General features: G+C 48.7%; 1 protein-coding gene across 1 annotated transcript in view; it reads left to right on the top strand.

The window, feature by feature from the left end:
* LOC111272260 (uncharacterized) overlaps positions 1-20,259 on the top strand; it is a 68,829-nt gene that overhangs the window by 30,961 nt on the left and 17,609 nt on the right. Inside the window, exon 2 of the mRNA XM_022853596.2 lies at positions 18,369-18,468. Coding sequence (XP_022709331.1) covers positions 18,369-18,468 — 100 coding nt within the window. The remainder of the gene's footprint in view (positions 1-18,368; positions 18,469-20,259) is intronic.

Here is a 20,259-nt window from a genome sequence, read left to right as displayed (position 1 = left end):
GTCCTGACAGCCCTCTAAGCAAGGACTGCCGATTGGTAAGTTCGTTCGTATTTGTTTGTCCATGCGCGTTTGGCTGGCGCTTTGTCTGTTTGCGTAGCTTGATGGCTCGGTTCGGAATCGGCTGTCGTCCTGGCTGTTCAGCGAACGACAGAGCGATTTCTGCGATCTCTGCTGCTGATGCTACTGTTGTGGCAGCGGCAGCAGCAGAAGCAGCAGCACCTCATTATTTCCTTCTGTCTGGGCAGAGTAAGCGGCAGTGTCTTGAGCGTTGTTCTGCTCTCACTCGTGTTTCGTCGTCACAGTCACAGTCAAAGTCTGAATGCTATTCAGTGATAAAATGGCCGGCCGTGCGACTGGCCAGCGGTGTTCGGGCTGACTGTTGTCTCTTGATGGACTACACTTTTTGTTCGTTTCTGCTGCTGTCGCTGCTGTTGCCATGGCTATTTCCGTCGCTCCGATGCTGTCTCCATCGCTGATCTTTTTCGCTGTACATTTGGTCGCGCCGTTCGACCCCATCTTACCACCTCGTCCGCATGCAATACAGAGGATACCATCCACGATGGGCTTCTACATAAAATACCAGTTAGAGTCGTAACATTATAAGCTCCTGCTGCATCCGTTCTCCTCTTTCCAGTACGTACGTTCATCTGTCTGTTGATCACTGCGTCCGACCATGCTGCGAATCCCGGCTTGTCCGGGACTTGCTAGATCCGCTCATGGGTCGATCGGATACCGGCGTTGGGCTGGGTTGCCGATCAAGCTAGCCACTACTGCCGATGCAACGTTCAATGTATAATAACATCGAACAACTGGTGTTTGTTAGGCAATCACCATCACCATTATCATCAGCAGCAGCAGCAGCATCAGTGAGCAGGCGAAGCAACTCGGATAGACGTCATTCGCTGCGCTCTGCTTTGGCTGCGTGATGGCGGTGGCGCTGCTGTGCTTCCTCAGCCCCCAACTAGCCGCCGACTGGCGCAGAATTGCCGTAGAATGAACGCAATGTGGTGGGAACGGCGGATCGGGCAAACGTCGGTCGAGGCCAACACAACATAACACAGCCGGCCGTAGCACTGACAACGACGAGTGGCCACAAGCGACAACAACAGCAGCAGCAGCGAAGAACGCTCAGCAGACGTAGAAGAAGCATCAGCAAATGCAACAGAATATGAAAGCAAAAAAAAATGAAAAAAGGGACTGCGCGCGCGGGCAACCAGCCGTGAGCCATCCAGGCACCGTTGCCACTCGCGACGAAGACGTACGGCCATGCGGCAGCAGACGTCGCTGTTGGTTGCTCCGCCTGTCGGCTATCGTTGTCGTGGTGATGGTAGAGCATCAACGGCAGTGGCGGCGTGCCTGCGACCATGGCGATGACGTCGTCATCGTCTCCGACAGAAGCAGAATCAACAGTTACAGCAAAGCGAATGCGGCACGAGAAAAAGAAGAATAGAAAAAGCCGAAAAAGAAAAAGACGACTCAGGGAAAGATGGCGGCTGCAGCGGCCACAGTCGGCGCGACGACGACAAACCAAACCCGAACCCGAACGAAGACCGTTTTCCGAAGATGAACGACCATCGCTGGTGCCGCGGCCGCCGCCGTCGCCGTCGTCGTCATATCTACAGCAAGAGCAATCGGTGCCGTCGCCAGTGATGCCGTACTATTCGTGTGGCCGTCATCGTGGCTGCTTCTCGTTGCCACTAATGCTCCTGCCGTTATGGTGCCGTAGTCGACGCCGACTTAAACTCGAGGTTGTTGTCAAAGTTGTTGTTGTTGTTATTGTCTGAAGTTGTTGTTATCGTTGCTGTGCAATGATAGCAATGACACTGTAGAGAAAAGCAAAAGACTGGCACACTGGTTGGCAAGCGAGCTTGAGGAAAAGCCACAGAAAGGCGACGCTCACCACACAAGGCCAGAGGGGTTAACGAAAAGGGGACGAGGAACCGGAGACGTTGACGATTGACGATGAAGGCAACTATTCTAACTGTGATGATGACGACCAAAGAGTCAAAAAAGAAAAGAAAACCATGAAAAATGAACAACGTCGATAATAAGTTAGCGATAACAGAAACAGCCCCAAAAAATGCGCAAGAGGACGAAGAGAGGCTCGAGCGAAGACTACCTTGGGCTTGACGCAGCTTGCAACGACAACAAAGTGAGGGTTTCGTGAGCTTGATCGTACTTCGGGGCGTCTCCAACAACATTGCCCGGCATGGTTAGTCGGAAGCGAGATCGGATCTTCAATTAGATCCCCTTTTTCACTTGCATCATTCTTGTACGTTTTCATCCGGGCCTTACTATCTGTCCCCAGTTGTTGAACTTGGTCTGTGTCTGTTGAGAGCAGCATAAGCCTGTGACGGCGTCAATGATCATCATCGAAAAAACAGAGAATATACTTCGGCGCTGCCAGTCGCCGCATCGCTGACTGTAGCTTCGATGCCTTATCTTCTAGTGGTAGCAGTAGTCGTAATAGAGGCAGTAGTGCGATTTTAAGAGAAAACAGTCGGAGGCATTTGGAAGAGCGAGATAGGGGGTCATACAATGACTATGACTGAAGATCGGACGGATGGCTTGACGACGATGATGATGATGCTCGTGATTATGATGGTACCAGACGATCGTCGACCTAGCTATGGCGGGTAGCCTGTGATGACTGACGGTCAGCAATAGGGCTGCTGGTTTTAGATCTCTCAATTCGGCCAGCAACGATCAACTGAATAACTGGGTAGTGCTGCAAGTAGAAAACATAATAAAGAAAAGAAAAAAGCTTATACTAGTAGAAACGAGAATGAGGAAATACAGAACCCAACCAAAGACCAAATAGAGCGAGTACGAGGGGACGGGGGTGGTTGGGGGAGGGGTCGAAGGGGAAACGGTAAAAGAAAAAATCGCACCGCCAGTTACACGCATTGGACAACGATCATGCTAGATTCGCTTGTCTTGATTGTCTTTCAAAGCAGGATCTTGTCTCTTCAGCTTTCATACAAGTGCCACCTTGTGGAAATGTGAGGATTAGTGACTTCGCTGGCCGCCGTCTAGGCTATGTTGGATTTTTAACACTCGCAAGCACTCTTTGTATGCTTCCGCCATTTTATGGTGACTTGCTGCTGATATCATACCGTATACGTTGGTAAAATCTTGACAGCTTGGATTGCGAGTCGTCAGCGTCGTAGGTGCAACAATAAAATCGTGTCGTGTGCTTTATTAAGAAAATAAAGAAGCAGAAAAGGCCGAGAGGACCGAACGAAAGACTCGCCAAGAGAGACGAAGTTGGACAGTTAGGGAAAGCGGTCCAGCAGGCTTTCAAAGTAGGCTACGTTTTCACTTAGAAACAGCTGTTCCGTTCCAATAAAGTAAAATGACGCAATGAGACGGGAAATGGTAACTGACATGAATATAGGCTGAGCCAATCGTAGCCATAATTTAAGCCAGCCCACCTCGATAAGCAAAGCAGGTAATATGAATAGATCCTTTTGTTTTACTAGTAACGTAACTCATTCACGTATGTGCAAATCAGGTAAAATTAGGAAGAAGTTCCCTTTTTCATCGAACCGCTGATGCGGGGGGGCAACTGTTGTGTACACATCTCATTCACGCGTAGGCCTAGGATTGCAAGAACAACGAGGCGGGCCACAGCCGAAATGGCCTACTAAAATCCAAATACACATGCTGAGATGTTATTCGTAGCAGTCGCTAATTATCTGATGATCGGAAGAAATGCTCAAAGCAGCTTGGCGCAGATTCTGAAAGCTGAAACCAGAAAATGGAGCTTACAATTAACTCAATATTAAGATATGTTAACACACGCCAGCAGTCAATGGCTGGACACACGTATACATGTGAACGTTCCTATTACTTGTGTTACGTCATATGCGTGCTTCCTGTTTGCTACACTATCTTAGGTTTAATTAAATGTAGGGATGCTGTTGAAAAGCCATTCGATCGATAAACGAGCCCCCACAGAGTGAATTATGTTCGACATACTGGTACGAGGACAACCCACCTTTCACCAGCTCGAAGGAATCTAGTTTCTGTTCTACTGTAGAAAAAGCCGGGTGTTTAATTGTTTTCGTAACACATAAAATAGTAATAAGGCGTAATTTATGCGAATGTTTTGCCCGAACGACAGGGCGCGAAATCTCAAATTTTTGTCCCTCATACCGTGTAATGCTTTATGCATGATCGTATACGCGATGTAAACATCTAACATACTGCACTAGGCATGTAAATAACGAACATTATTCTCCAGTTAGTTTCTTAATAAATAAAATAACAGGCACTTGTACCTACTGTCACTTTTACTGCCGCCGTTGTTGATGACGGATGACGCCTCTTTGCCGCTGCTGCCCTTCTACTGTGTGTTGTCGTACGCCGCTACCGCCGTCGCCGGTAACGACGACGAAAAGATATCTTACGTTGACCAACGCAACACAACAATAAGAGCGCACCTCACCGCATGCAAATAACCCGTTTTGTCTCAAGAACGTTGCGGCCCCGCCTTGTCTTGCAGGTGACGGCCGGCGCCGTCACTGCCGCCCCCTGCTCACCCGAAGGCAAACAGCCAGCAGATGAGACAAGCACATGAACGGACGGATGGAGGAGGAGGAGAGTCGGCGCGCAGAGGAGGAGGCCTTGAGTCATTTATATAATGCGCCATTTGATTTTATTGCCCTGTTCCCAACAGCCAACCGCCGCTAGTAACAGCAGCAGCAGCAGCGAGTGGTGATTAAAGGGAAAAGGGAAAAAGGGGATCTGAGAAGAAGCGGTCGCAGGAGCGTGCGTGTGTCTGTCTGTCGCTCGCTGGGCTGGTCTGAGGCTGTGTCTGCCTCTGTGTATGTTTGTCTGCGTCTCTGGATATTTGTGTGCGTGTGTATGGCTGTGTTGTATTTGGTTTTCTGCGACCGACGACTGCTACGGTAGCCAAGAACCGATGTCTGCAGTAAAGACGCTGACGACGACCACGGCGGCGGGGTAAGCTGTAGGCGGCTGCTGTGGGCCATCGTACCGGGACATCCATTGCCCCACTCACTTACAGCCTATGAGCCTTCTTCCTTCAAGCGCGCTTCAGACCTCATTTAGCAGCCCTCCCCCTTCCCCCTCCTGTCGCAAGTTGACCTAGCTCTGAGCCTATTCGTCGTTTGAAAAAAACTTTCACGTTGCCTTTCTATACTGTTCGTCTATTCCGGTCATGGTAATAGCGGCAACTCTGTAGAAGTACAGCGCTGTCGGAAATCACGGTAATGATAGTGGCTAGCCTATCGTCACCAGCTTTTCCAGAACCGTACGATTTTTCGCTGCTTCAGCATCCAATGCTTGCCTAGGCAAATGAGGATGAGGGCGAGGTTACTGGTATGCTCAAGCTGTTTGCCACTAAGACGCATCTGTTTGCGCTGATTGGGGAGAACTAAATAGAAACAGAAACGACGCAGTCGCCGTAGAGGGCTGCTGCTGCTGCCAAATTGCTGCTCTTTCTTCTGACTACCATCACAGAGTGAAAGTATAATACTGGAACCATGCCTGCCATCGCCACTCATTTCTGGGGGCACCTGCAGTTAGAGCCGCCACCTGCAGCAGGATGATCGCAGCGCACCTACACAGGCTAGGGTAACCTAGCGCACGCTACCATACGCCGCAATATATTTCTCGAAAACCTTAGCTGTTGTTGGATCCGGACGCGGGAGTTGCACACGGTCGGTATTGAAGGCTCTAGCTCCTTTGCTCGAGAACTTGATGCTTCGTATTTCGGGAATTCGCTTCGGAGGGTTTGACTTGCTAGATATTGGAGGCTAACTAGAGTCTTACATAAGAAGCTATCTCATCGGACTCAGGTTCTGGTAGGAGGGCTGGTGGTTATGCTAGTAGCGTAGGATGTCTTCCTGAGAGTACAGGACCCGGAGCTCAGCCAGATTAAGATGGCATAGGCATCCCGCTGTTCCTTATGCGTCTGTGTGGGCGTGTATCTGATGTTTCTGACTGCACGTTTGGATACTCTTTTTGTACGGGGTTTTCCCATGCTTTGCTGGTGCAATAGCTGGCATCACTACGTAGGCAGACTCACATAACTGGCATGGTACATCCAGTATTTTCATGTGGAGACGGTCATAGTCTGAGTGGGCAGACACATCCTTGCGGGCACATTCACCCATCTAAAGGGGCTGATATAGGTAAAGTGGCCGATGGGAGCAGCACTGGTTCTTCGAATGAATGGAGAGATGGGAAAACGACGTTTCCAGGAATTCTTTGCCGCTTCCACCTCTACCGTGCTTCGTGCTCATCTTCCCTAAGCGCGGCGCGTCAAAGTCCTGCCCAAAGCGACCCTTTTGCCATCCACCACCGGGTGCTACTGCCGGCACTGATCCGCAACTGAAGTCGCTAGGGCTTAGTCGTTCACTTCGTGTCCTAGTTCAACCTTAGCTAGCTTGGAGTTGGCTAGGTAGACTGAATGCTCTCGCTGCCGGGTGGGGATAGTGGGATACACGATAAGCGAATAGATCTTTTCTTCCTCAGCACTTCGTCACCAGCCAGCTATGGGCTACAGCGTCGACAGGGATCGAACGATCCACACGCAGGGCGGACAAGGACCTCTCTCGGTCAGTCTGACGAAAAAGACGAGAAGAAGACCGAACTAAGGAAAACTCAAGATATCAGCAAAAAGGCCGGAGAGCGAGAGAGAGAGAGAGAGGGAGGCAGAGCGAGAAAAGAAAAGCAAGAAGAAACTAAAAGCAAGGAGAACGAAAGGACAAAGCGTGTTGCTCTCTTTTCCTATCGACGAACTGGATGAAAAGGAGGAGCTTCTGTTCTTGAGGAGACGAGCTGCTGTTTCCGAGAGCTGTTCTTTGCGGGCCCTTTGCCGCTACTACCGCTACCGCTGTACTCTGCTCTCCAGGACCGTTGGCACTGTGCCTAGCCGAGGATGGTTTGAGTTGGCTGCGTGGTTTGGGAAGGTCTTAGGGATTGAGGGCCGATGAACGAACCGCCTGCAGGAGACGATGGGGTATAAGACAGGACAGGGGAAATTCTTAGAGGCACCCACCCTGCGGCTCCGGCTGCACCTCCCTCTGCGTCCTCATGGCAACCAGACTGCCGACGCAGCTTGAGCAGGCTGCCTCTGGCGAGTTGCTGCTGCAGCGACGAATGAGGGTGACGACGAGCAGCACTGGATTGGGTGGGGTGGTTTTGTAGGAGGGTGGCGCTAAAATTACATTCCCCTATCTTCCTTCTGCGGCCGCGGCGGCGAAAACGCCATTGAAAAGAAAGCTAGTAGATGCTAGCGGCCTGTCGAGCCTTAGGAGGCCTTCAGAGGATCGGTACAGCGAAAGCGAGAGCAACCAACGGGACCAGGGACGACAAGGAAAGGACTTGGGTACGGAAAGCATGAAAAGACTGAAGAAGACGGAAGATTGATGTCACGACATTAGCAGGTGTTAGCCGACTGCTATTGGGATGTTGGGTGTTGTGTTCCAGAGCGAGCGAGCGGACAGGCAAAAGCGACGAATACCCGTCGCGAGCCGCGACGGCCCACAGCCATGCTAAGAAAAAAAGCCAGCGCTAGGTCTCCATTTCCTGGTCGCCTGGCTCCCCGTTCTTGTGAGGTGATGCAAGCCACCGATAGAGACGGGAGCCAGAGAGACACTAGGGGCAAACCGAAAACATGGGCTACCTCTAAAGGAATACGAGCAGAGCAAGAGGGAAGGATCAGTGGGGGCGGTGAAGAAAAAATCAGTCGTAGCAAGAATCCGAGGGAGGAAAGGCACAGGAGGGGAGAAAACGCAATTGGACGAGGGAATGGAACGAGGAAAGAAGCAAGCAAAAAAGGAACGGACGAAGATGGGCTTTTGAGGTGGGAAGAAGAAACAAGGAGCTCGAAAGAGAGGAAGAGATAGAAAGAGGGTCTGTGACCAGCCAGTGGTGCGCGTAGGGGGCAGAACGTGGGCCAAGAAATGAGATCTGTTCCATCCATCCACTCATATACATCGAGAAGCGGCAGAGCAGCAGCACCACTCAGCTGGTGCGGCATAATTGCTCTTCAGCCAATCAGCGATGAAAAGACGATATTCGAGCTAAGCCCGCCAAAGACGCTCTTGCACTATTGCGCACCTGGTTTCTGCGTAGCAACGTATTCATCTGCGCTTGGATTTGTACCAGAATGAGCAAAGTTAAATGCTAGCCTAGTGTATAAAAATGAACTGTTTACTTTAAGATGATACGCGCTTAGCCTGCTGTAGGTTATCACAGTTACGGTCGGATCTCTATGTCGCTCGAAACAGATATAGTTTAATACAACAAAAGTTCTCAATGTAACACACTTTATATATATATATATATATATATACAGAAAAGACAAATAACTATAGCACGATCATGGGGAAGCAGCAGTGTCACTTTTATTAATGGGCTTCATCAGGGACAATGCGTGTGTAACATTATTAGGGCGTCATTGAATCGGCTTGCCTGGTCATATTACCGCTTGACCAAACAGTAGCGTTTTGCTATGTATGCTGGGACCGTAACAATCCATCCGCACCGCAATTCGATCCTAGAACCTGATTTCACCCTGAGATCTGTCTATCGTGTACCGCATTTCCACTTTAATTGGTGCTATCGCTCTTCCGCCCTTTTAACAGCGTATAAAATGAAATAATAATGTTGGCATGATGACAAACGAATGAATTGCCCTTCACTCCGTTCTGTCCATCTATCGTCTATTGCTACAACTATGTATCGCTGTTAGATGGGCTATTAGAGTCGACGATTCGGTCAATCAGGCCAACGGCAGCAGTAAGGGGCTCTGGCAGCCGCCAGCCGCTGTCACTTTGTACAGCGCAGCAGACTCCTGCTGACATGGTCATAGGAACATAGATACACGTGAAATCTCTTGTTGCTGCAAACGCTGATGCCGTTGCCGTGGGGATGGCGTCTTAACGGTGACGCCTTCAATTGCTCGCACATTTCAGGTTGCCTTAGCTGCCTGTCTGTTTGCTGGAAACGCCGCAACCCGTCCGGCGTCCGATGTTGATTTCATTTGTACTGTTGCCGCTTTGTAGCGATGATGCGAGGTGGGACGACTTTGCCGCGTAGCCTTGTCGGTGCTGCAGGCCACGATGGAAACAGCAGCAGCGATGTGGTGTTTGTGTGACTAGATGGAGTTGGTGAAGCTGGTCGTTGCTGTTGCGCTTCTGTAGTCGTTGCGTCGCGTCGATGGCCGCCGTCGTCGTAGTCGTATTAATGGCGGTCCGTGGTAGTCTCTCCGGATGCGTCTGTTGGTTCGATCAGTGGGGTCGTTTGGCTGTTTCCGCGGCATTCGAAACGCCGCCGTCTGCGGCGGCAACGCAAGCATCAACGGGAACAGCGCCTGTTGCGGTATCGCTTAACCCGGCGAGCTGCCGAGCTGGAGAGCCATCCAGGCGGCCGGCCAGCCAGCCAGTCAGTTAACTAGCTGCCTGCCCTCCTGCCGCCGGTCGTCGCCGTCGTCAGGCGGAATTTATGCCGGGAAATGGAGAAGATTTACGACGACGCGCTGCGCTGCTGTGGCCAACAGGCTACGGGATCAGCAACAGCAGCGGTTGCACATTCAACATTTACGCGTAGAAATAGGACCGATCAACGCGCTAACGGATAGACAGACATATAGAACGACCAGCACAAAACGAAGCTGTGGTCTTGGATGGCGTACACCCCCTTCTCATCATCACCATTAGCATCATTATTATTTTCATCACCATTCTGTGTCTGAACCATCACAAACGAATCTAAACAAGAAATAGAGACAAAGAGTGAGAGAGAGAGAGGGAGCCATAAGCGTCGATACTGGTGATAAACAAAACACACACACACACATTCGCTGTTTGGTTCGACATGCTGCTTAAGCCGTCCAAATAAGCAACGATATACAGCTGGCGCATTGTAAAAACGTATATGTACACATACCCACTTAGCCAAGAGCAGAGAAACAAACGCAACATATGTATCAGTCATATATGTATAATTATTATTCATATTAGTATATATGAACGTAGACGATATTGGCCAAAGAAGAATTAGTGTTTGACTCTGATATCGAAGTCGAAAGTCACACAGATGAGTATCAAAGAAAGACACTGTATAAACCATATTTCAGTCGAGAGAATCAAACGGGCCGCAGCTTAAGTTCAATTATATATAGTCATGTTATAGTAGTGATTTAAAGGAGACGCATATGCGTATATATATTGATTTAAATGCATATTGCATCATGGTAGCACAGCATATGGAGGGATATAGTGCTCACCGAATAGAGTACTTATACCGACAATAGTTGAAGTGGTTGTAAAAATAATCATCTAGGTTCAGACCGCCAACATTCCAATAGGTGGGCCGTCACCGGTCGCCGATTGTGTTTGGGTCTTTGCATAAATATGTGTATGTGTGTGTATGGGTAAGCTTGTCTATTGCGCCTTGACGATATAGTGCTCGGAGATTGGAAATAGCCCTTTTGTGGTTTTGGGGTCAGCACGAACACGGAGGCATCGTCTTTGCTCACTGCTGGCGTCCAGCGTTACGTCCTGTCTGCAAGTATTAGTAATGGACGTTATCGTCACTCGACCTTGCTGCGTCGATTTTTCCTCTGCACGCCACTGCACGTGAACGCGAACTGTAGGTTAATCTGTAGGCATTAATCTATCAAAAGAAAGAAGAACAATAAGGATCTGTGAGATGTTCCGTTCACTCTGTTGTTGCTGCTGCTGCCGCTGCAGTCACTAGCCGATCACTTCGATGAGGGGCAACTGATGATGTCTGGTGCATCTGTTTGGTAACGAACTCAGCATTTCACGTCCTGCCGCTAAGAAGACTGGCTAGCATCAGCTACGAAACAACAGTACATAGACTTGGCTAGCTCGCCGTTGTTTACCAATCCCACTACCACCGCTCGCCCTAGCACCATCGTTATATATATATATATATACATATAAGCTTTTAGGCGATTTCGGGGTTCATAGTTCTGTGCCAATGTTGCGGCTGTTTCCATTGTAGAATTGTGCTTGAATGCTAATAGCAGCATAGTGTCGACGAGTGGCTCGGGAATAATTTGGGCGCATCGATTAGGACTCTGTCGCTTTATGACGTCATCGGGACATCTCAGCGATCAAAGACATGATGGCTTAAGAGATGGAGATGGTCGCCGCATCAGAGAGATATGGCTGTTATATTACTAACTGACCGCCGAGAAAACGTAGCACGAAGGTTTTCTGTAGCAGCGGCGACGGCAGCGTCTTGTTCTGTAGGAAGGGCGAACTATTTCCGCTGCGTTGAACTACGGTCCTCGAAGGTGGCGTTTAGAGAAACGGCCGTGTTGGTAAGAACAGCTTTGAAGTCTTTGGATGCGTCGACGACGGTTCTACATGTGTATAGCGCTAAGAGCAAGGGCATCAGGGCTGCACAGAATGTAGTATGTACTATTTTACTTTCACTATTCTATGAGAGGTCGGGCCAGCTAGTCACAGCAATAGCAGCGTCGAGCGGTACGGGACAGGCTGATTCAAACTTCGGCGAGCTCGCGGCTTTTCTTGTTGGCGGGCTTTCGGCTGGGAAGGCAGACGGCTGAGATCGCCAGCCAGCCAACCAGGTCGTTTGATGATTTATGGGCCGAGCTTGAGCTGCGGGCCGTAGAAGCTATGTATGCGAGCGAGCGAGATGATGAGAAGCACAGCTAGAGAAAGGGAGAGTGAGAAAAACCAACATCTGCTACGTTCAACCCGCTAGGTACACGACGAATGGGCGGGGACCCGGCTAAGTCGCCACTGTCGGCCACTGGGAACAACTACTTCGACGACGACGACGATGACGGTAGCGGCGGCCGCGGCAACTGCTAGCAGAAGTCACAGATAGATAGAGCAGCCGTACAGAGTCGCAGGCGCAGGAAGGGATCGGGTAGGATAGAAAAGAGCACTGACGTATAGACCAGGCCGTGTTAGGCCAGTCTACATACACTCGGTTGCAGCACTGGGCTGGGCCTGAGGCGAACAACGAGCCGCATGATAAAGACTTGTATGAAAAGAGTTTGCGTTTTAACAATAGCGAATGGGGTGATGAGATAGGTAAAGAAGGCACTCACACTTACCCGAAATTGCTCACTAAAAGGGAGAGACAGGGGTTTAATAGCCGCACTAGAGCAGGACAGGGTAGAGCATGCGAGCGTCATACAAACGAGTCGCCAGCAGACGACGAACAAGCGAATACCGTTGAGATACCTTGGCAATTTTGCTTGAAATAGGGATAATCGTATTCAACTGAATGTTTTTGGGCTATATTGTATCCGAGGTACGTTGATCGGGTTCGCCAACACGTTGAATGTCGTGGCTGCGGCGACTGGCCACACTGCTAACAACAGTTAGAAGCTAAGTACAACTGTTCGTGAGCGGTTGGGCACTCGCATATCAGAACGATGATCAGGGCGAAAACACCGACTGATGCCTCACTCACGTACATATTGCAAGTAATCAGACAAATTGCTTCATTTGCTCTGCCACTAATTGTCGTGCTAGCTTAGCTTGCCCCTTATACAAGAGAAGTTACTTCTAAAGAGTGTATGTGATCAGTAGAAAGATATATGTCTGCGTACGAATAACATTGACAATAATTTGTTAGAGGTGAACCAAGTCGACTGGCCTGTTAATGTATGTTTTGTTTATACAGAAATAGATAGAGGAAGATAGAAGGGCCAAGAGGATCGTACCGATAAAGTAGGTTAAGTTCACATTGCAACCGGCTACTTATTGCCTAGACGCGTCGTTAACATGTTAGAAAATGCGTGCGGAATGCGCAGGGGTTTCGCCAAAGGGGTTCGGCGTGTATTAAATGAAACAACAAAAGAGGATAAAAATAAAAATAGAATACCATGGCGAGCAAAACAGCGGCGGTGAAGAAGGTCCCCAATGATCACGTCTGGAGAATCTGCTGATGGTACTTCTTTTCTCGAGATGGTTACGCACGCAGGGTCCCCTTACGCGCTGGTAAGCGACAAAGATAACTTCGTTTTTAGATAACGCTGCGCCTGAATCTGCGTGGCATCGCATGGTGGATTTTAAAATAGCCGCTACGCAGTTCTCTTGTAAAGATCCGCTTCCCGGACATACTCCTGACTCCTCGTTTTCCCGACATACCCCTCCCCTACGTTCACGAGCTTCTACTTCAAAGGAATGGAGAAGAAATGACTACCTCCTTGCAATGCCTGCATCTGCTGCCGCTGCTGTAGCAGGAGCGACGAGGCCGACAGATCCGTAGCAGCGGTCGCGCTCGTCGCTAGTGCCTGTATTTCCATCGGCCAAGTGCTGCTAGGGCATTCTATATAACCTGTCATGTTGGTGCACGCTCGAAAACATACCATCACCACAACGACAGCCACGTACTCAAAGAGCCGCATTCTCAGAATTCTGCCTCTGCGTTAGTTTCCTGCTTCAGATGCAATTTTCCTGACGTGGCCAATGCCGGTGAATGCGATAAGAACTGCTGGACTTGTTTTTTGTAGCCAGCTGCAGACAATATGGCAGCAATGAACAAGGGCGCCACTTTAAACTGATGCAGCGCTACAGTAGCTCTGTGACGACAACAATGACGCCATGCTAAACTACCATACAGAACATAATAAAGGTTTATGTTTGAAAATCCAAAAAAAGCTCAGACTAACACCCTGATGTGGTCACACAATATTAGCTTACAGAATCTGGTCGTACATATAGCTGTGCAATAATATGTTCGTCTTTATATCAATCCTGTAGTACGTTCGCATCGGGAATAAATGAAGGAACTTATAGGGGCTAGCTGTTGTCGCAGTAGTGTCATTCTGTGGCAATTCCTACCACTTCTCTTTCCCTATATGCGCTTCCTTACCGCTGCCGCTACTGCTCTATGTACAACCCTGCTGTTCTAGCACCGATTGACTCTATCGCTATTTCTGTGCCTGAGACATAAAGGTCGAGGCAAGCCCTTATCGGACCAGTTAGCGGCAGTATGGGTGTCGATGGAGGACCGCCATGATGGTGGTGCTGGCGGTCATGTGAGATGCGTAAACCCCACCCCAGTGCGGTTGTAGAAGGGAGAGCAAGGGGCGAGATGGGGTCGTGCAGACTCGACTCAGCCTGGTGTGGCCTAGGGTCGACCATGCCCAGGCCTTTGGGATGATGGCCAACGCTGGATCTTTGGCGATAGTCAGGGAAGAGAGCGAGGGAAGGACTGTGGGGTTGCTCGGTCGTTTCCTTTCCTACCTCCATCATCTCATTTAATTAGAATCAGCCTTATTCGCTGCTGGTTGACTGGCGAGCCGTCCACAGGCCGTTGCTACTTGCTACATATACGCCCGAAGTTCACCAGCCGTTGTCGCCGTCGCCGTCCTTGTATTCCTCCATGGGTCATGCAGCGAGCGAGCGTCTTTTCCTGCAGGGGCAATCCCAACCTCTCCCCTTTTTCCTCATAGCCGCATCTCAGAGCTGCTAAGCACTCTCCTCCTGAAAAGAAGTAGAAGGAGGCAAACTTCCCGGTCAGCAGACCGACTACACGCCTGTTTGGCAGGCTGACCTAGGCATTGAGCGGAATATACGTAGTAAGAAGCAAAGACAAGCTAAAGAGCAATAGAAATACGAGGAGCTAAAGAAGACGAGGGGGTGACGCATCGCACAATGCATTACCACCATCACCGCCGATACGACCACTACCATCATCAGGGGCCAGTCTCGCGGTGAAAAGCACCGAACGTAGATGGCTAACTATGGCTTGTGCGCCTCTAGCGATCTACTAGATACAAATACTTGTTTCGTTTTAGCATCTAGAGGTCTGTCATCACAGTTGACAGATGAATATTTGTTCTTTCATTCATTTATTTTATTTGACAGAAATAATATGCTACAGATCGCGAGCGGGCTTGGTAGAGCACTGCCTATCTCTGAAGAAGTTATCTTGTAAATGTAGAAGCCGTTAATGAGTAATGACGAAATAAGTTGTAACCATTTTCGTGAGTAGCTGAATATGAAAAAATTTAAGGTTAAAAACGTAGCAAGTCAATATTCAACGAAATGGTCGTTCGTTTGATTCCATAACTAGAGCATGCGGGACAGCACCTCGATACAGGCTTCCACTCAAGTGGGATCGGTAAGGATCGAAAGAACTAGGAAGCTATTTGTATAGGAAACTGTCGACAATAATGCCACAATAACGTGTGAGAGTAACGAAGATTCCGAAGAAGGCGAAGTAGTTAGTAGAGGGATGAAACAGGGTCGAGTATTTGGCTTGGTGAGATGTCAGTGGCCTCGGCCCATTTTTCCTACTCTCTACGACCAAATTGCAATGATTTATCAAGCCGATAAGGGTTTTATGATGAGCGATGTTGATGATCGTGATGATGATAGCATTCAACGAACGAAAAATAAAGGTGGCAGGTGACGCAGCGCAAACGAATGTAATACCTACAGGAAGTGTAACTTACGGTGACATTTGTTGGGCAGTGCTGCTGGCGAGACCGGTGACGAATGTTACTTCGTTGAAGTTTTTTTTACTTTCAAATATTGTTTGAGGAGGAATTACCCAGCAGAGTTTATAAACGACTGTGTTTGTTTTAAGAACCTCCATAACCCTCATATACGGGGGACGTTGCAATGGGGAATTAACTGGACTCGTTTAACCTGCTAATGTTCTGGATGCCGGGACTGGTGGGCCAACATAACGGAATGTTAACTGTACCGATGTACTCTGTCTCCTTTATTTAAGGTTAATTGGAGTTCGAACTCTAGAAGGCCAGACCCCAAAAGGCGATGTGATGATCTCTGGACTTGTCGTACGCAGTATACAGTAACAGTACTAGCGAGCATGGGTGGACCCAAAATGCGTCCAGTGATGGTCGACGACGGCAGCGACAAACCTATCGCCTCGAAATCGAGCTAGAGTGAAGCCAGCGATAACCCTCCAGCGAACTGTCCGTTGTTGATACCTATTCCTTTCATTTGTGACATGAAACAAGCGTGAACGAATGGGATATTTTGATAGACAATGGTGGCCTAGTGTGAATATATCATGGCACACTCAGCACTGATTGGAAGATATTTCCAGAAGTAGGGAACCCGAGCGATACACGGGTAATAAAATTAGGAACGAATAAGGACGAATATATATAGCTGTTACGTTTATACTGCTGTTAGCAGTAGGTTGCGTGCCGCATGGGAAGGAACCTGTCACAGTTATCACTATCAGCAATCGTCGTGGTCGCCGTCGTTGTCATCGCTGACTTACACCGATATCATATCGCAGCAGTGAAGGCGTCGGAAGGGCCAGCCCGCTGCGTGACACCTCATAGAGTGTATGCGACAATAATGAACTTGTGGAACCTGAGGGAAAACCAGAAGCCTCAGAGGTTCGGATTGGTTGCGAACGAAACGGAAGCAATGGGCAACGACCAGGATTAGTCGAAAAAAGGAAGGATCTTACGACTTGGGGACGATTGTCGTCATCATCTCGACTAGCTCCGTGACACTGATGTTCTTGCCAAATAAGCGGCATTATATCACGGAGGCTTGCCACCCCTATAACCGGGTCGCTGTCCGCAGCCGAGAGTCCTGAAATCTGAGCACCAAGTGTCAGACGCATCGAATGCTCAACAAAAACATAATCCATAGAACCAGCATCCGAATGCAGTGTGCGATTGAAGCATTCAACTGGCAGGACAGGGTAGGATAGGCGCAAAAAAAATGTGCCTCATTGGCTATGATACAATGTGCCAATTCGATTCTGTGGGATAGTCACACTAACCGTTGTCGTAGTACCGATAGTACAAGTAGTAACAGTATAAGCATCTAACTAGCGCCATACTTGAGTTGCGCGTGCAGTGCCATCATAGGGAACAGTGCAGAAGGCAGACCATTTTATGTCACCACTGGAAATTGCCTACTGCTGATTTACGATCTTCATTTAATCAAGATAGTTGACCAAGCAAGTTCAATTATCGCATCCTCTTCTCTCGCATTATCGCTTCGTCAATGGACCACAAATTTGCTTACCGTTTTTGGTGCATGATCTTAATACAAAACAATGTAGTTACTACAAACTCCAAGAAAGGGATATTACTATATCGACAATGACGAGCAGTATTCTAAATGCGTCGTATCTCATACAGCCCATTGGTAGTTGTATAGAATATGAAGCATTACAATTCAAACCGGTACTACTTACAGACGGCAGAAAGCTGTAAGACCGGCCGGTCAACCAGCAGATTTGTATAGCAGCTTTTAGTAGAATCGTGCTAACGGGGGATGATATAGGTGCCCTTTAGCTAGAGGTAAGCTAGTCGTCATAGAGACGGACTCACAGAGATTGCCCTGTGCCAGACAAACAGAGATGGCTAGCTGGGCTGGGCTTGGCTGGGCTGGACTGGGCTAGGCTAGGCTAGGCTAGGCAAGTCAGGTCTGAAGTCTTTGATCGGTGAGGTCTCGATGCGGTGCCATTGACCCGACAGCGCTGCTGCTACGACTCTCTCTGCCATTGCTGCTGCTGCTCAACCACAAAGGGGGCCTGAAGCGTGCCTGAAAGCCATTAGGCTGCACGCACCGCCTACTACCCTGTCCGGCCAGGACCATCTAGCCTTCTCGTTGGGCGTCGAGCGGAACTTCGGCAATTCAAACGGCGTCGAAACCATCGGAGCTCGTAACATTAGCTCGGACCACTACGCAACTCTATTATGGGGCATGCTCAATGCAAGCCCGTAGCAGCAGCAAAACTATTTTAGCGTTAACTCCAAGGCCATTCGGTGTCGGCTTTATTCATACCAAAATATGCGTTCCTTCCTTTCCGATGATAGCCGGTCGGCCGGTTGACAGTCTACTTTATAGAGCTGGTGAAGCTGAAAAATTGTGAAGCATTGCAGAGAGGGAAGTGGGGTCACGATATTGTTTCAGGCTAGTCGCACAGATCCTCAGCGTCTGATTCGACGCTGTTCGTTTTAGATGAAACCTCATTGCCGCACCGAAACGCGCGAATTTAACGCCGGCTTGTTATAGATTTTCCGGGTGCATGATGCAGAATTGTCAGAATCGAAAGGTCTGAATAAGACGTATCATGTTGTTAGGTAATTGTGTACCCGTTTAAACCATGACGTTCTATTAGAAGGAACATTATTGAAAGCTAAATGGACTTTCGGCTAGCCGCTGGCTATTGTTTACGGACATTTTTACGAAACACTCAACATCAATCGACACATCACGAATTTCTCAGCTCAGCTAGCGTAACAAGACAACCTTTTCCAATGTCTTATTTTAACGAAGCAGGCGTCTAAAATAACACATGCGCCGAATATTATTTGTGTAGTTCCTGTCAGCCTGTGTGAAGTAATATTTTCTTTTTCTACCCATTTTCAGATGGCCAGGGCGGATGTCCGACGAGTGCCCCGAAGCGGACCCGACAGACATACACCCGGTACCAGACGCTAGAACTCGAGAAAGAGTTCCACTTTAACAGGTATGCCGATGAAGATATTCTGTATGAGCAAACGTAAAGCTTGCGTAAGCCGAATACGCTCCCGATTGAAAGTATTGGCTATTATTCCAGGAAGAGGTTGTCCGGTACATGCAGTGTCAGAGCAAATTTCGAGATATTCTTTACTCGTGCATAAGTGCACGTTAGTAGACAGCAGTTCTCCATGAAATGATAATGAGCACTATACATTAACGTAGAACAAAACGCAACAAAATGCTCAGGTCACTTTGAAGTTAGCGACTTAACAGTTATTTCTAATCGATAGTGATTCCGCACTAGAGCTGTTTTCGTTTGTGAATAGGTCCGCTAAAGTGATAAGTTTTCCATAAATTTATGTGAGAGTGTATGCGAGCACGGTGTGTGTATGCTTGTGTGTTTATATAGTGGGTCAATGTTGCCCGGGTCGTTGGACCCATTGCGTGTACGAACTAAGCTGATAAGTTGCTTATGAATCGGTCATCGTTATCGAGCTATCGACTTCTATGTGGAGTGCTAACTCGCAATTCCCGCAAAGCCTACTGTAGTGTTCCGACTTCGCTGAGTGTACGTGTGTGTCCGAAGATAGTATTGAATGACTTGTCAGGGTCCCATTTCCTCTGCCATGCCAGGGAACTCGGAGCTTGGGGGAGAAAAAGAACGAGGAGGCGAAAACGACGGGTAAAGGAAAGCGGAGATCCTGATCGATGTCTTTTTCTCCGTACGGAGCGGCGGATGCGACCTTTATGCGATGTTACTTTCAGGAGCATTGGGGCAAGCCGGCAGCACAGGCTTTGAATGGACATTCTTCCCTACGAACATGGCCAGACAAAGCCAGCGGCAGAGGGTTCGTTTCATCTACATCCTGTAACATTGTTTCCACGCGCACGTTTACACACAGACACACAAAGACCCTATGTAGCAATGTAACTGCCGCCTACTGACTAGCTGTTCAGTGATTCCGCATTAGTCACACAGTGTGATTTGATAACACCAGGAGGGCAACGTCTAATTGATGTCTTGCTGCGAAGGGAAATCGGAAGAGTTCGTCCCGTTTTAGCCAGGTCTGCCCCTACTCAGCCAAGGAATGGAAGCAGTCGAGATGAGTAGCAAGCTAAAACGAACCTGCATTTCGCCCTTCGAATAAAACAACAGCGACAGGACGTTGACATTTAGTATATAATGGACGAGAGCTGAGCAGGCCGTTAACTACGACTAAAATCATGGCCAAGAACGGTTGCTACGCATGAATAGAACTGATATATACGGTAGGAGAAAGGTGTACGTACGTAAGCAAGGCCCATAAATGCTTGGTCTGTGATAAACTTGCCATACAGCAATGAAGCTACAACACTTCCTATTCTAAAATTGTTTAATGGTTCTTATTAATCATTTCGGTGATGTGAGTCAATAGGCAAATGACCTGCCCCTTGTGGTAATATTTATCCTTTCATATGTTATATTCTAGCGTTAGCTGCCACTGAGACATCGAGGGATATCGCTTGCGAAGAAGTAGGGTGTATACGTTAGAACGATGCTAGCCTATATCGTAGTAAAATCGCCGAGCAAGTAGCTTCGGAGCCGTGGCCGAGATCTGCTGCGACTGCAGCTCCCAGTAGGGAGGGATATTCCGGCTGCCGCAACGGCTGTTGCTACTGTAAACTGTTTCGGAAATGCAAAATTTCTAATTCCACAAACACCCTCTCCCGCTTTGCGTTGAGGTGGTGGTCGTTGGCGTAGACGGTGGCGGCTGATAGGAGAAGCAGGAGGAAGAGGATTATGTGACAGTGGGCGAAT

The sequence above is a fragment of the Varroa jacobsoni genome, unplaced genomic scaffold (assembly GCF_002532875.2).
Source record: "Varroa jacobsoni isolate VJ856 unplaced genomic scaffold, vjacob_1.0 contig01874, whole genome shotgun sequence".
Classification (NCBI taxonomy): domain Eukaryota; kingdom Metazoa; phylum Arthropoda; class Arachnida; order Mesostigmata; family Varroidae; genus Varroa; species Varroa jacobsoni.
This window is presented reverse-complemented; position numbering and strand designations above follow the sequence as displayed.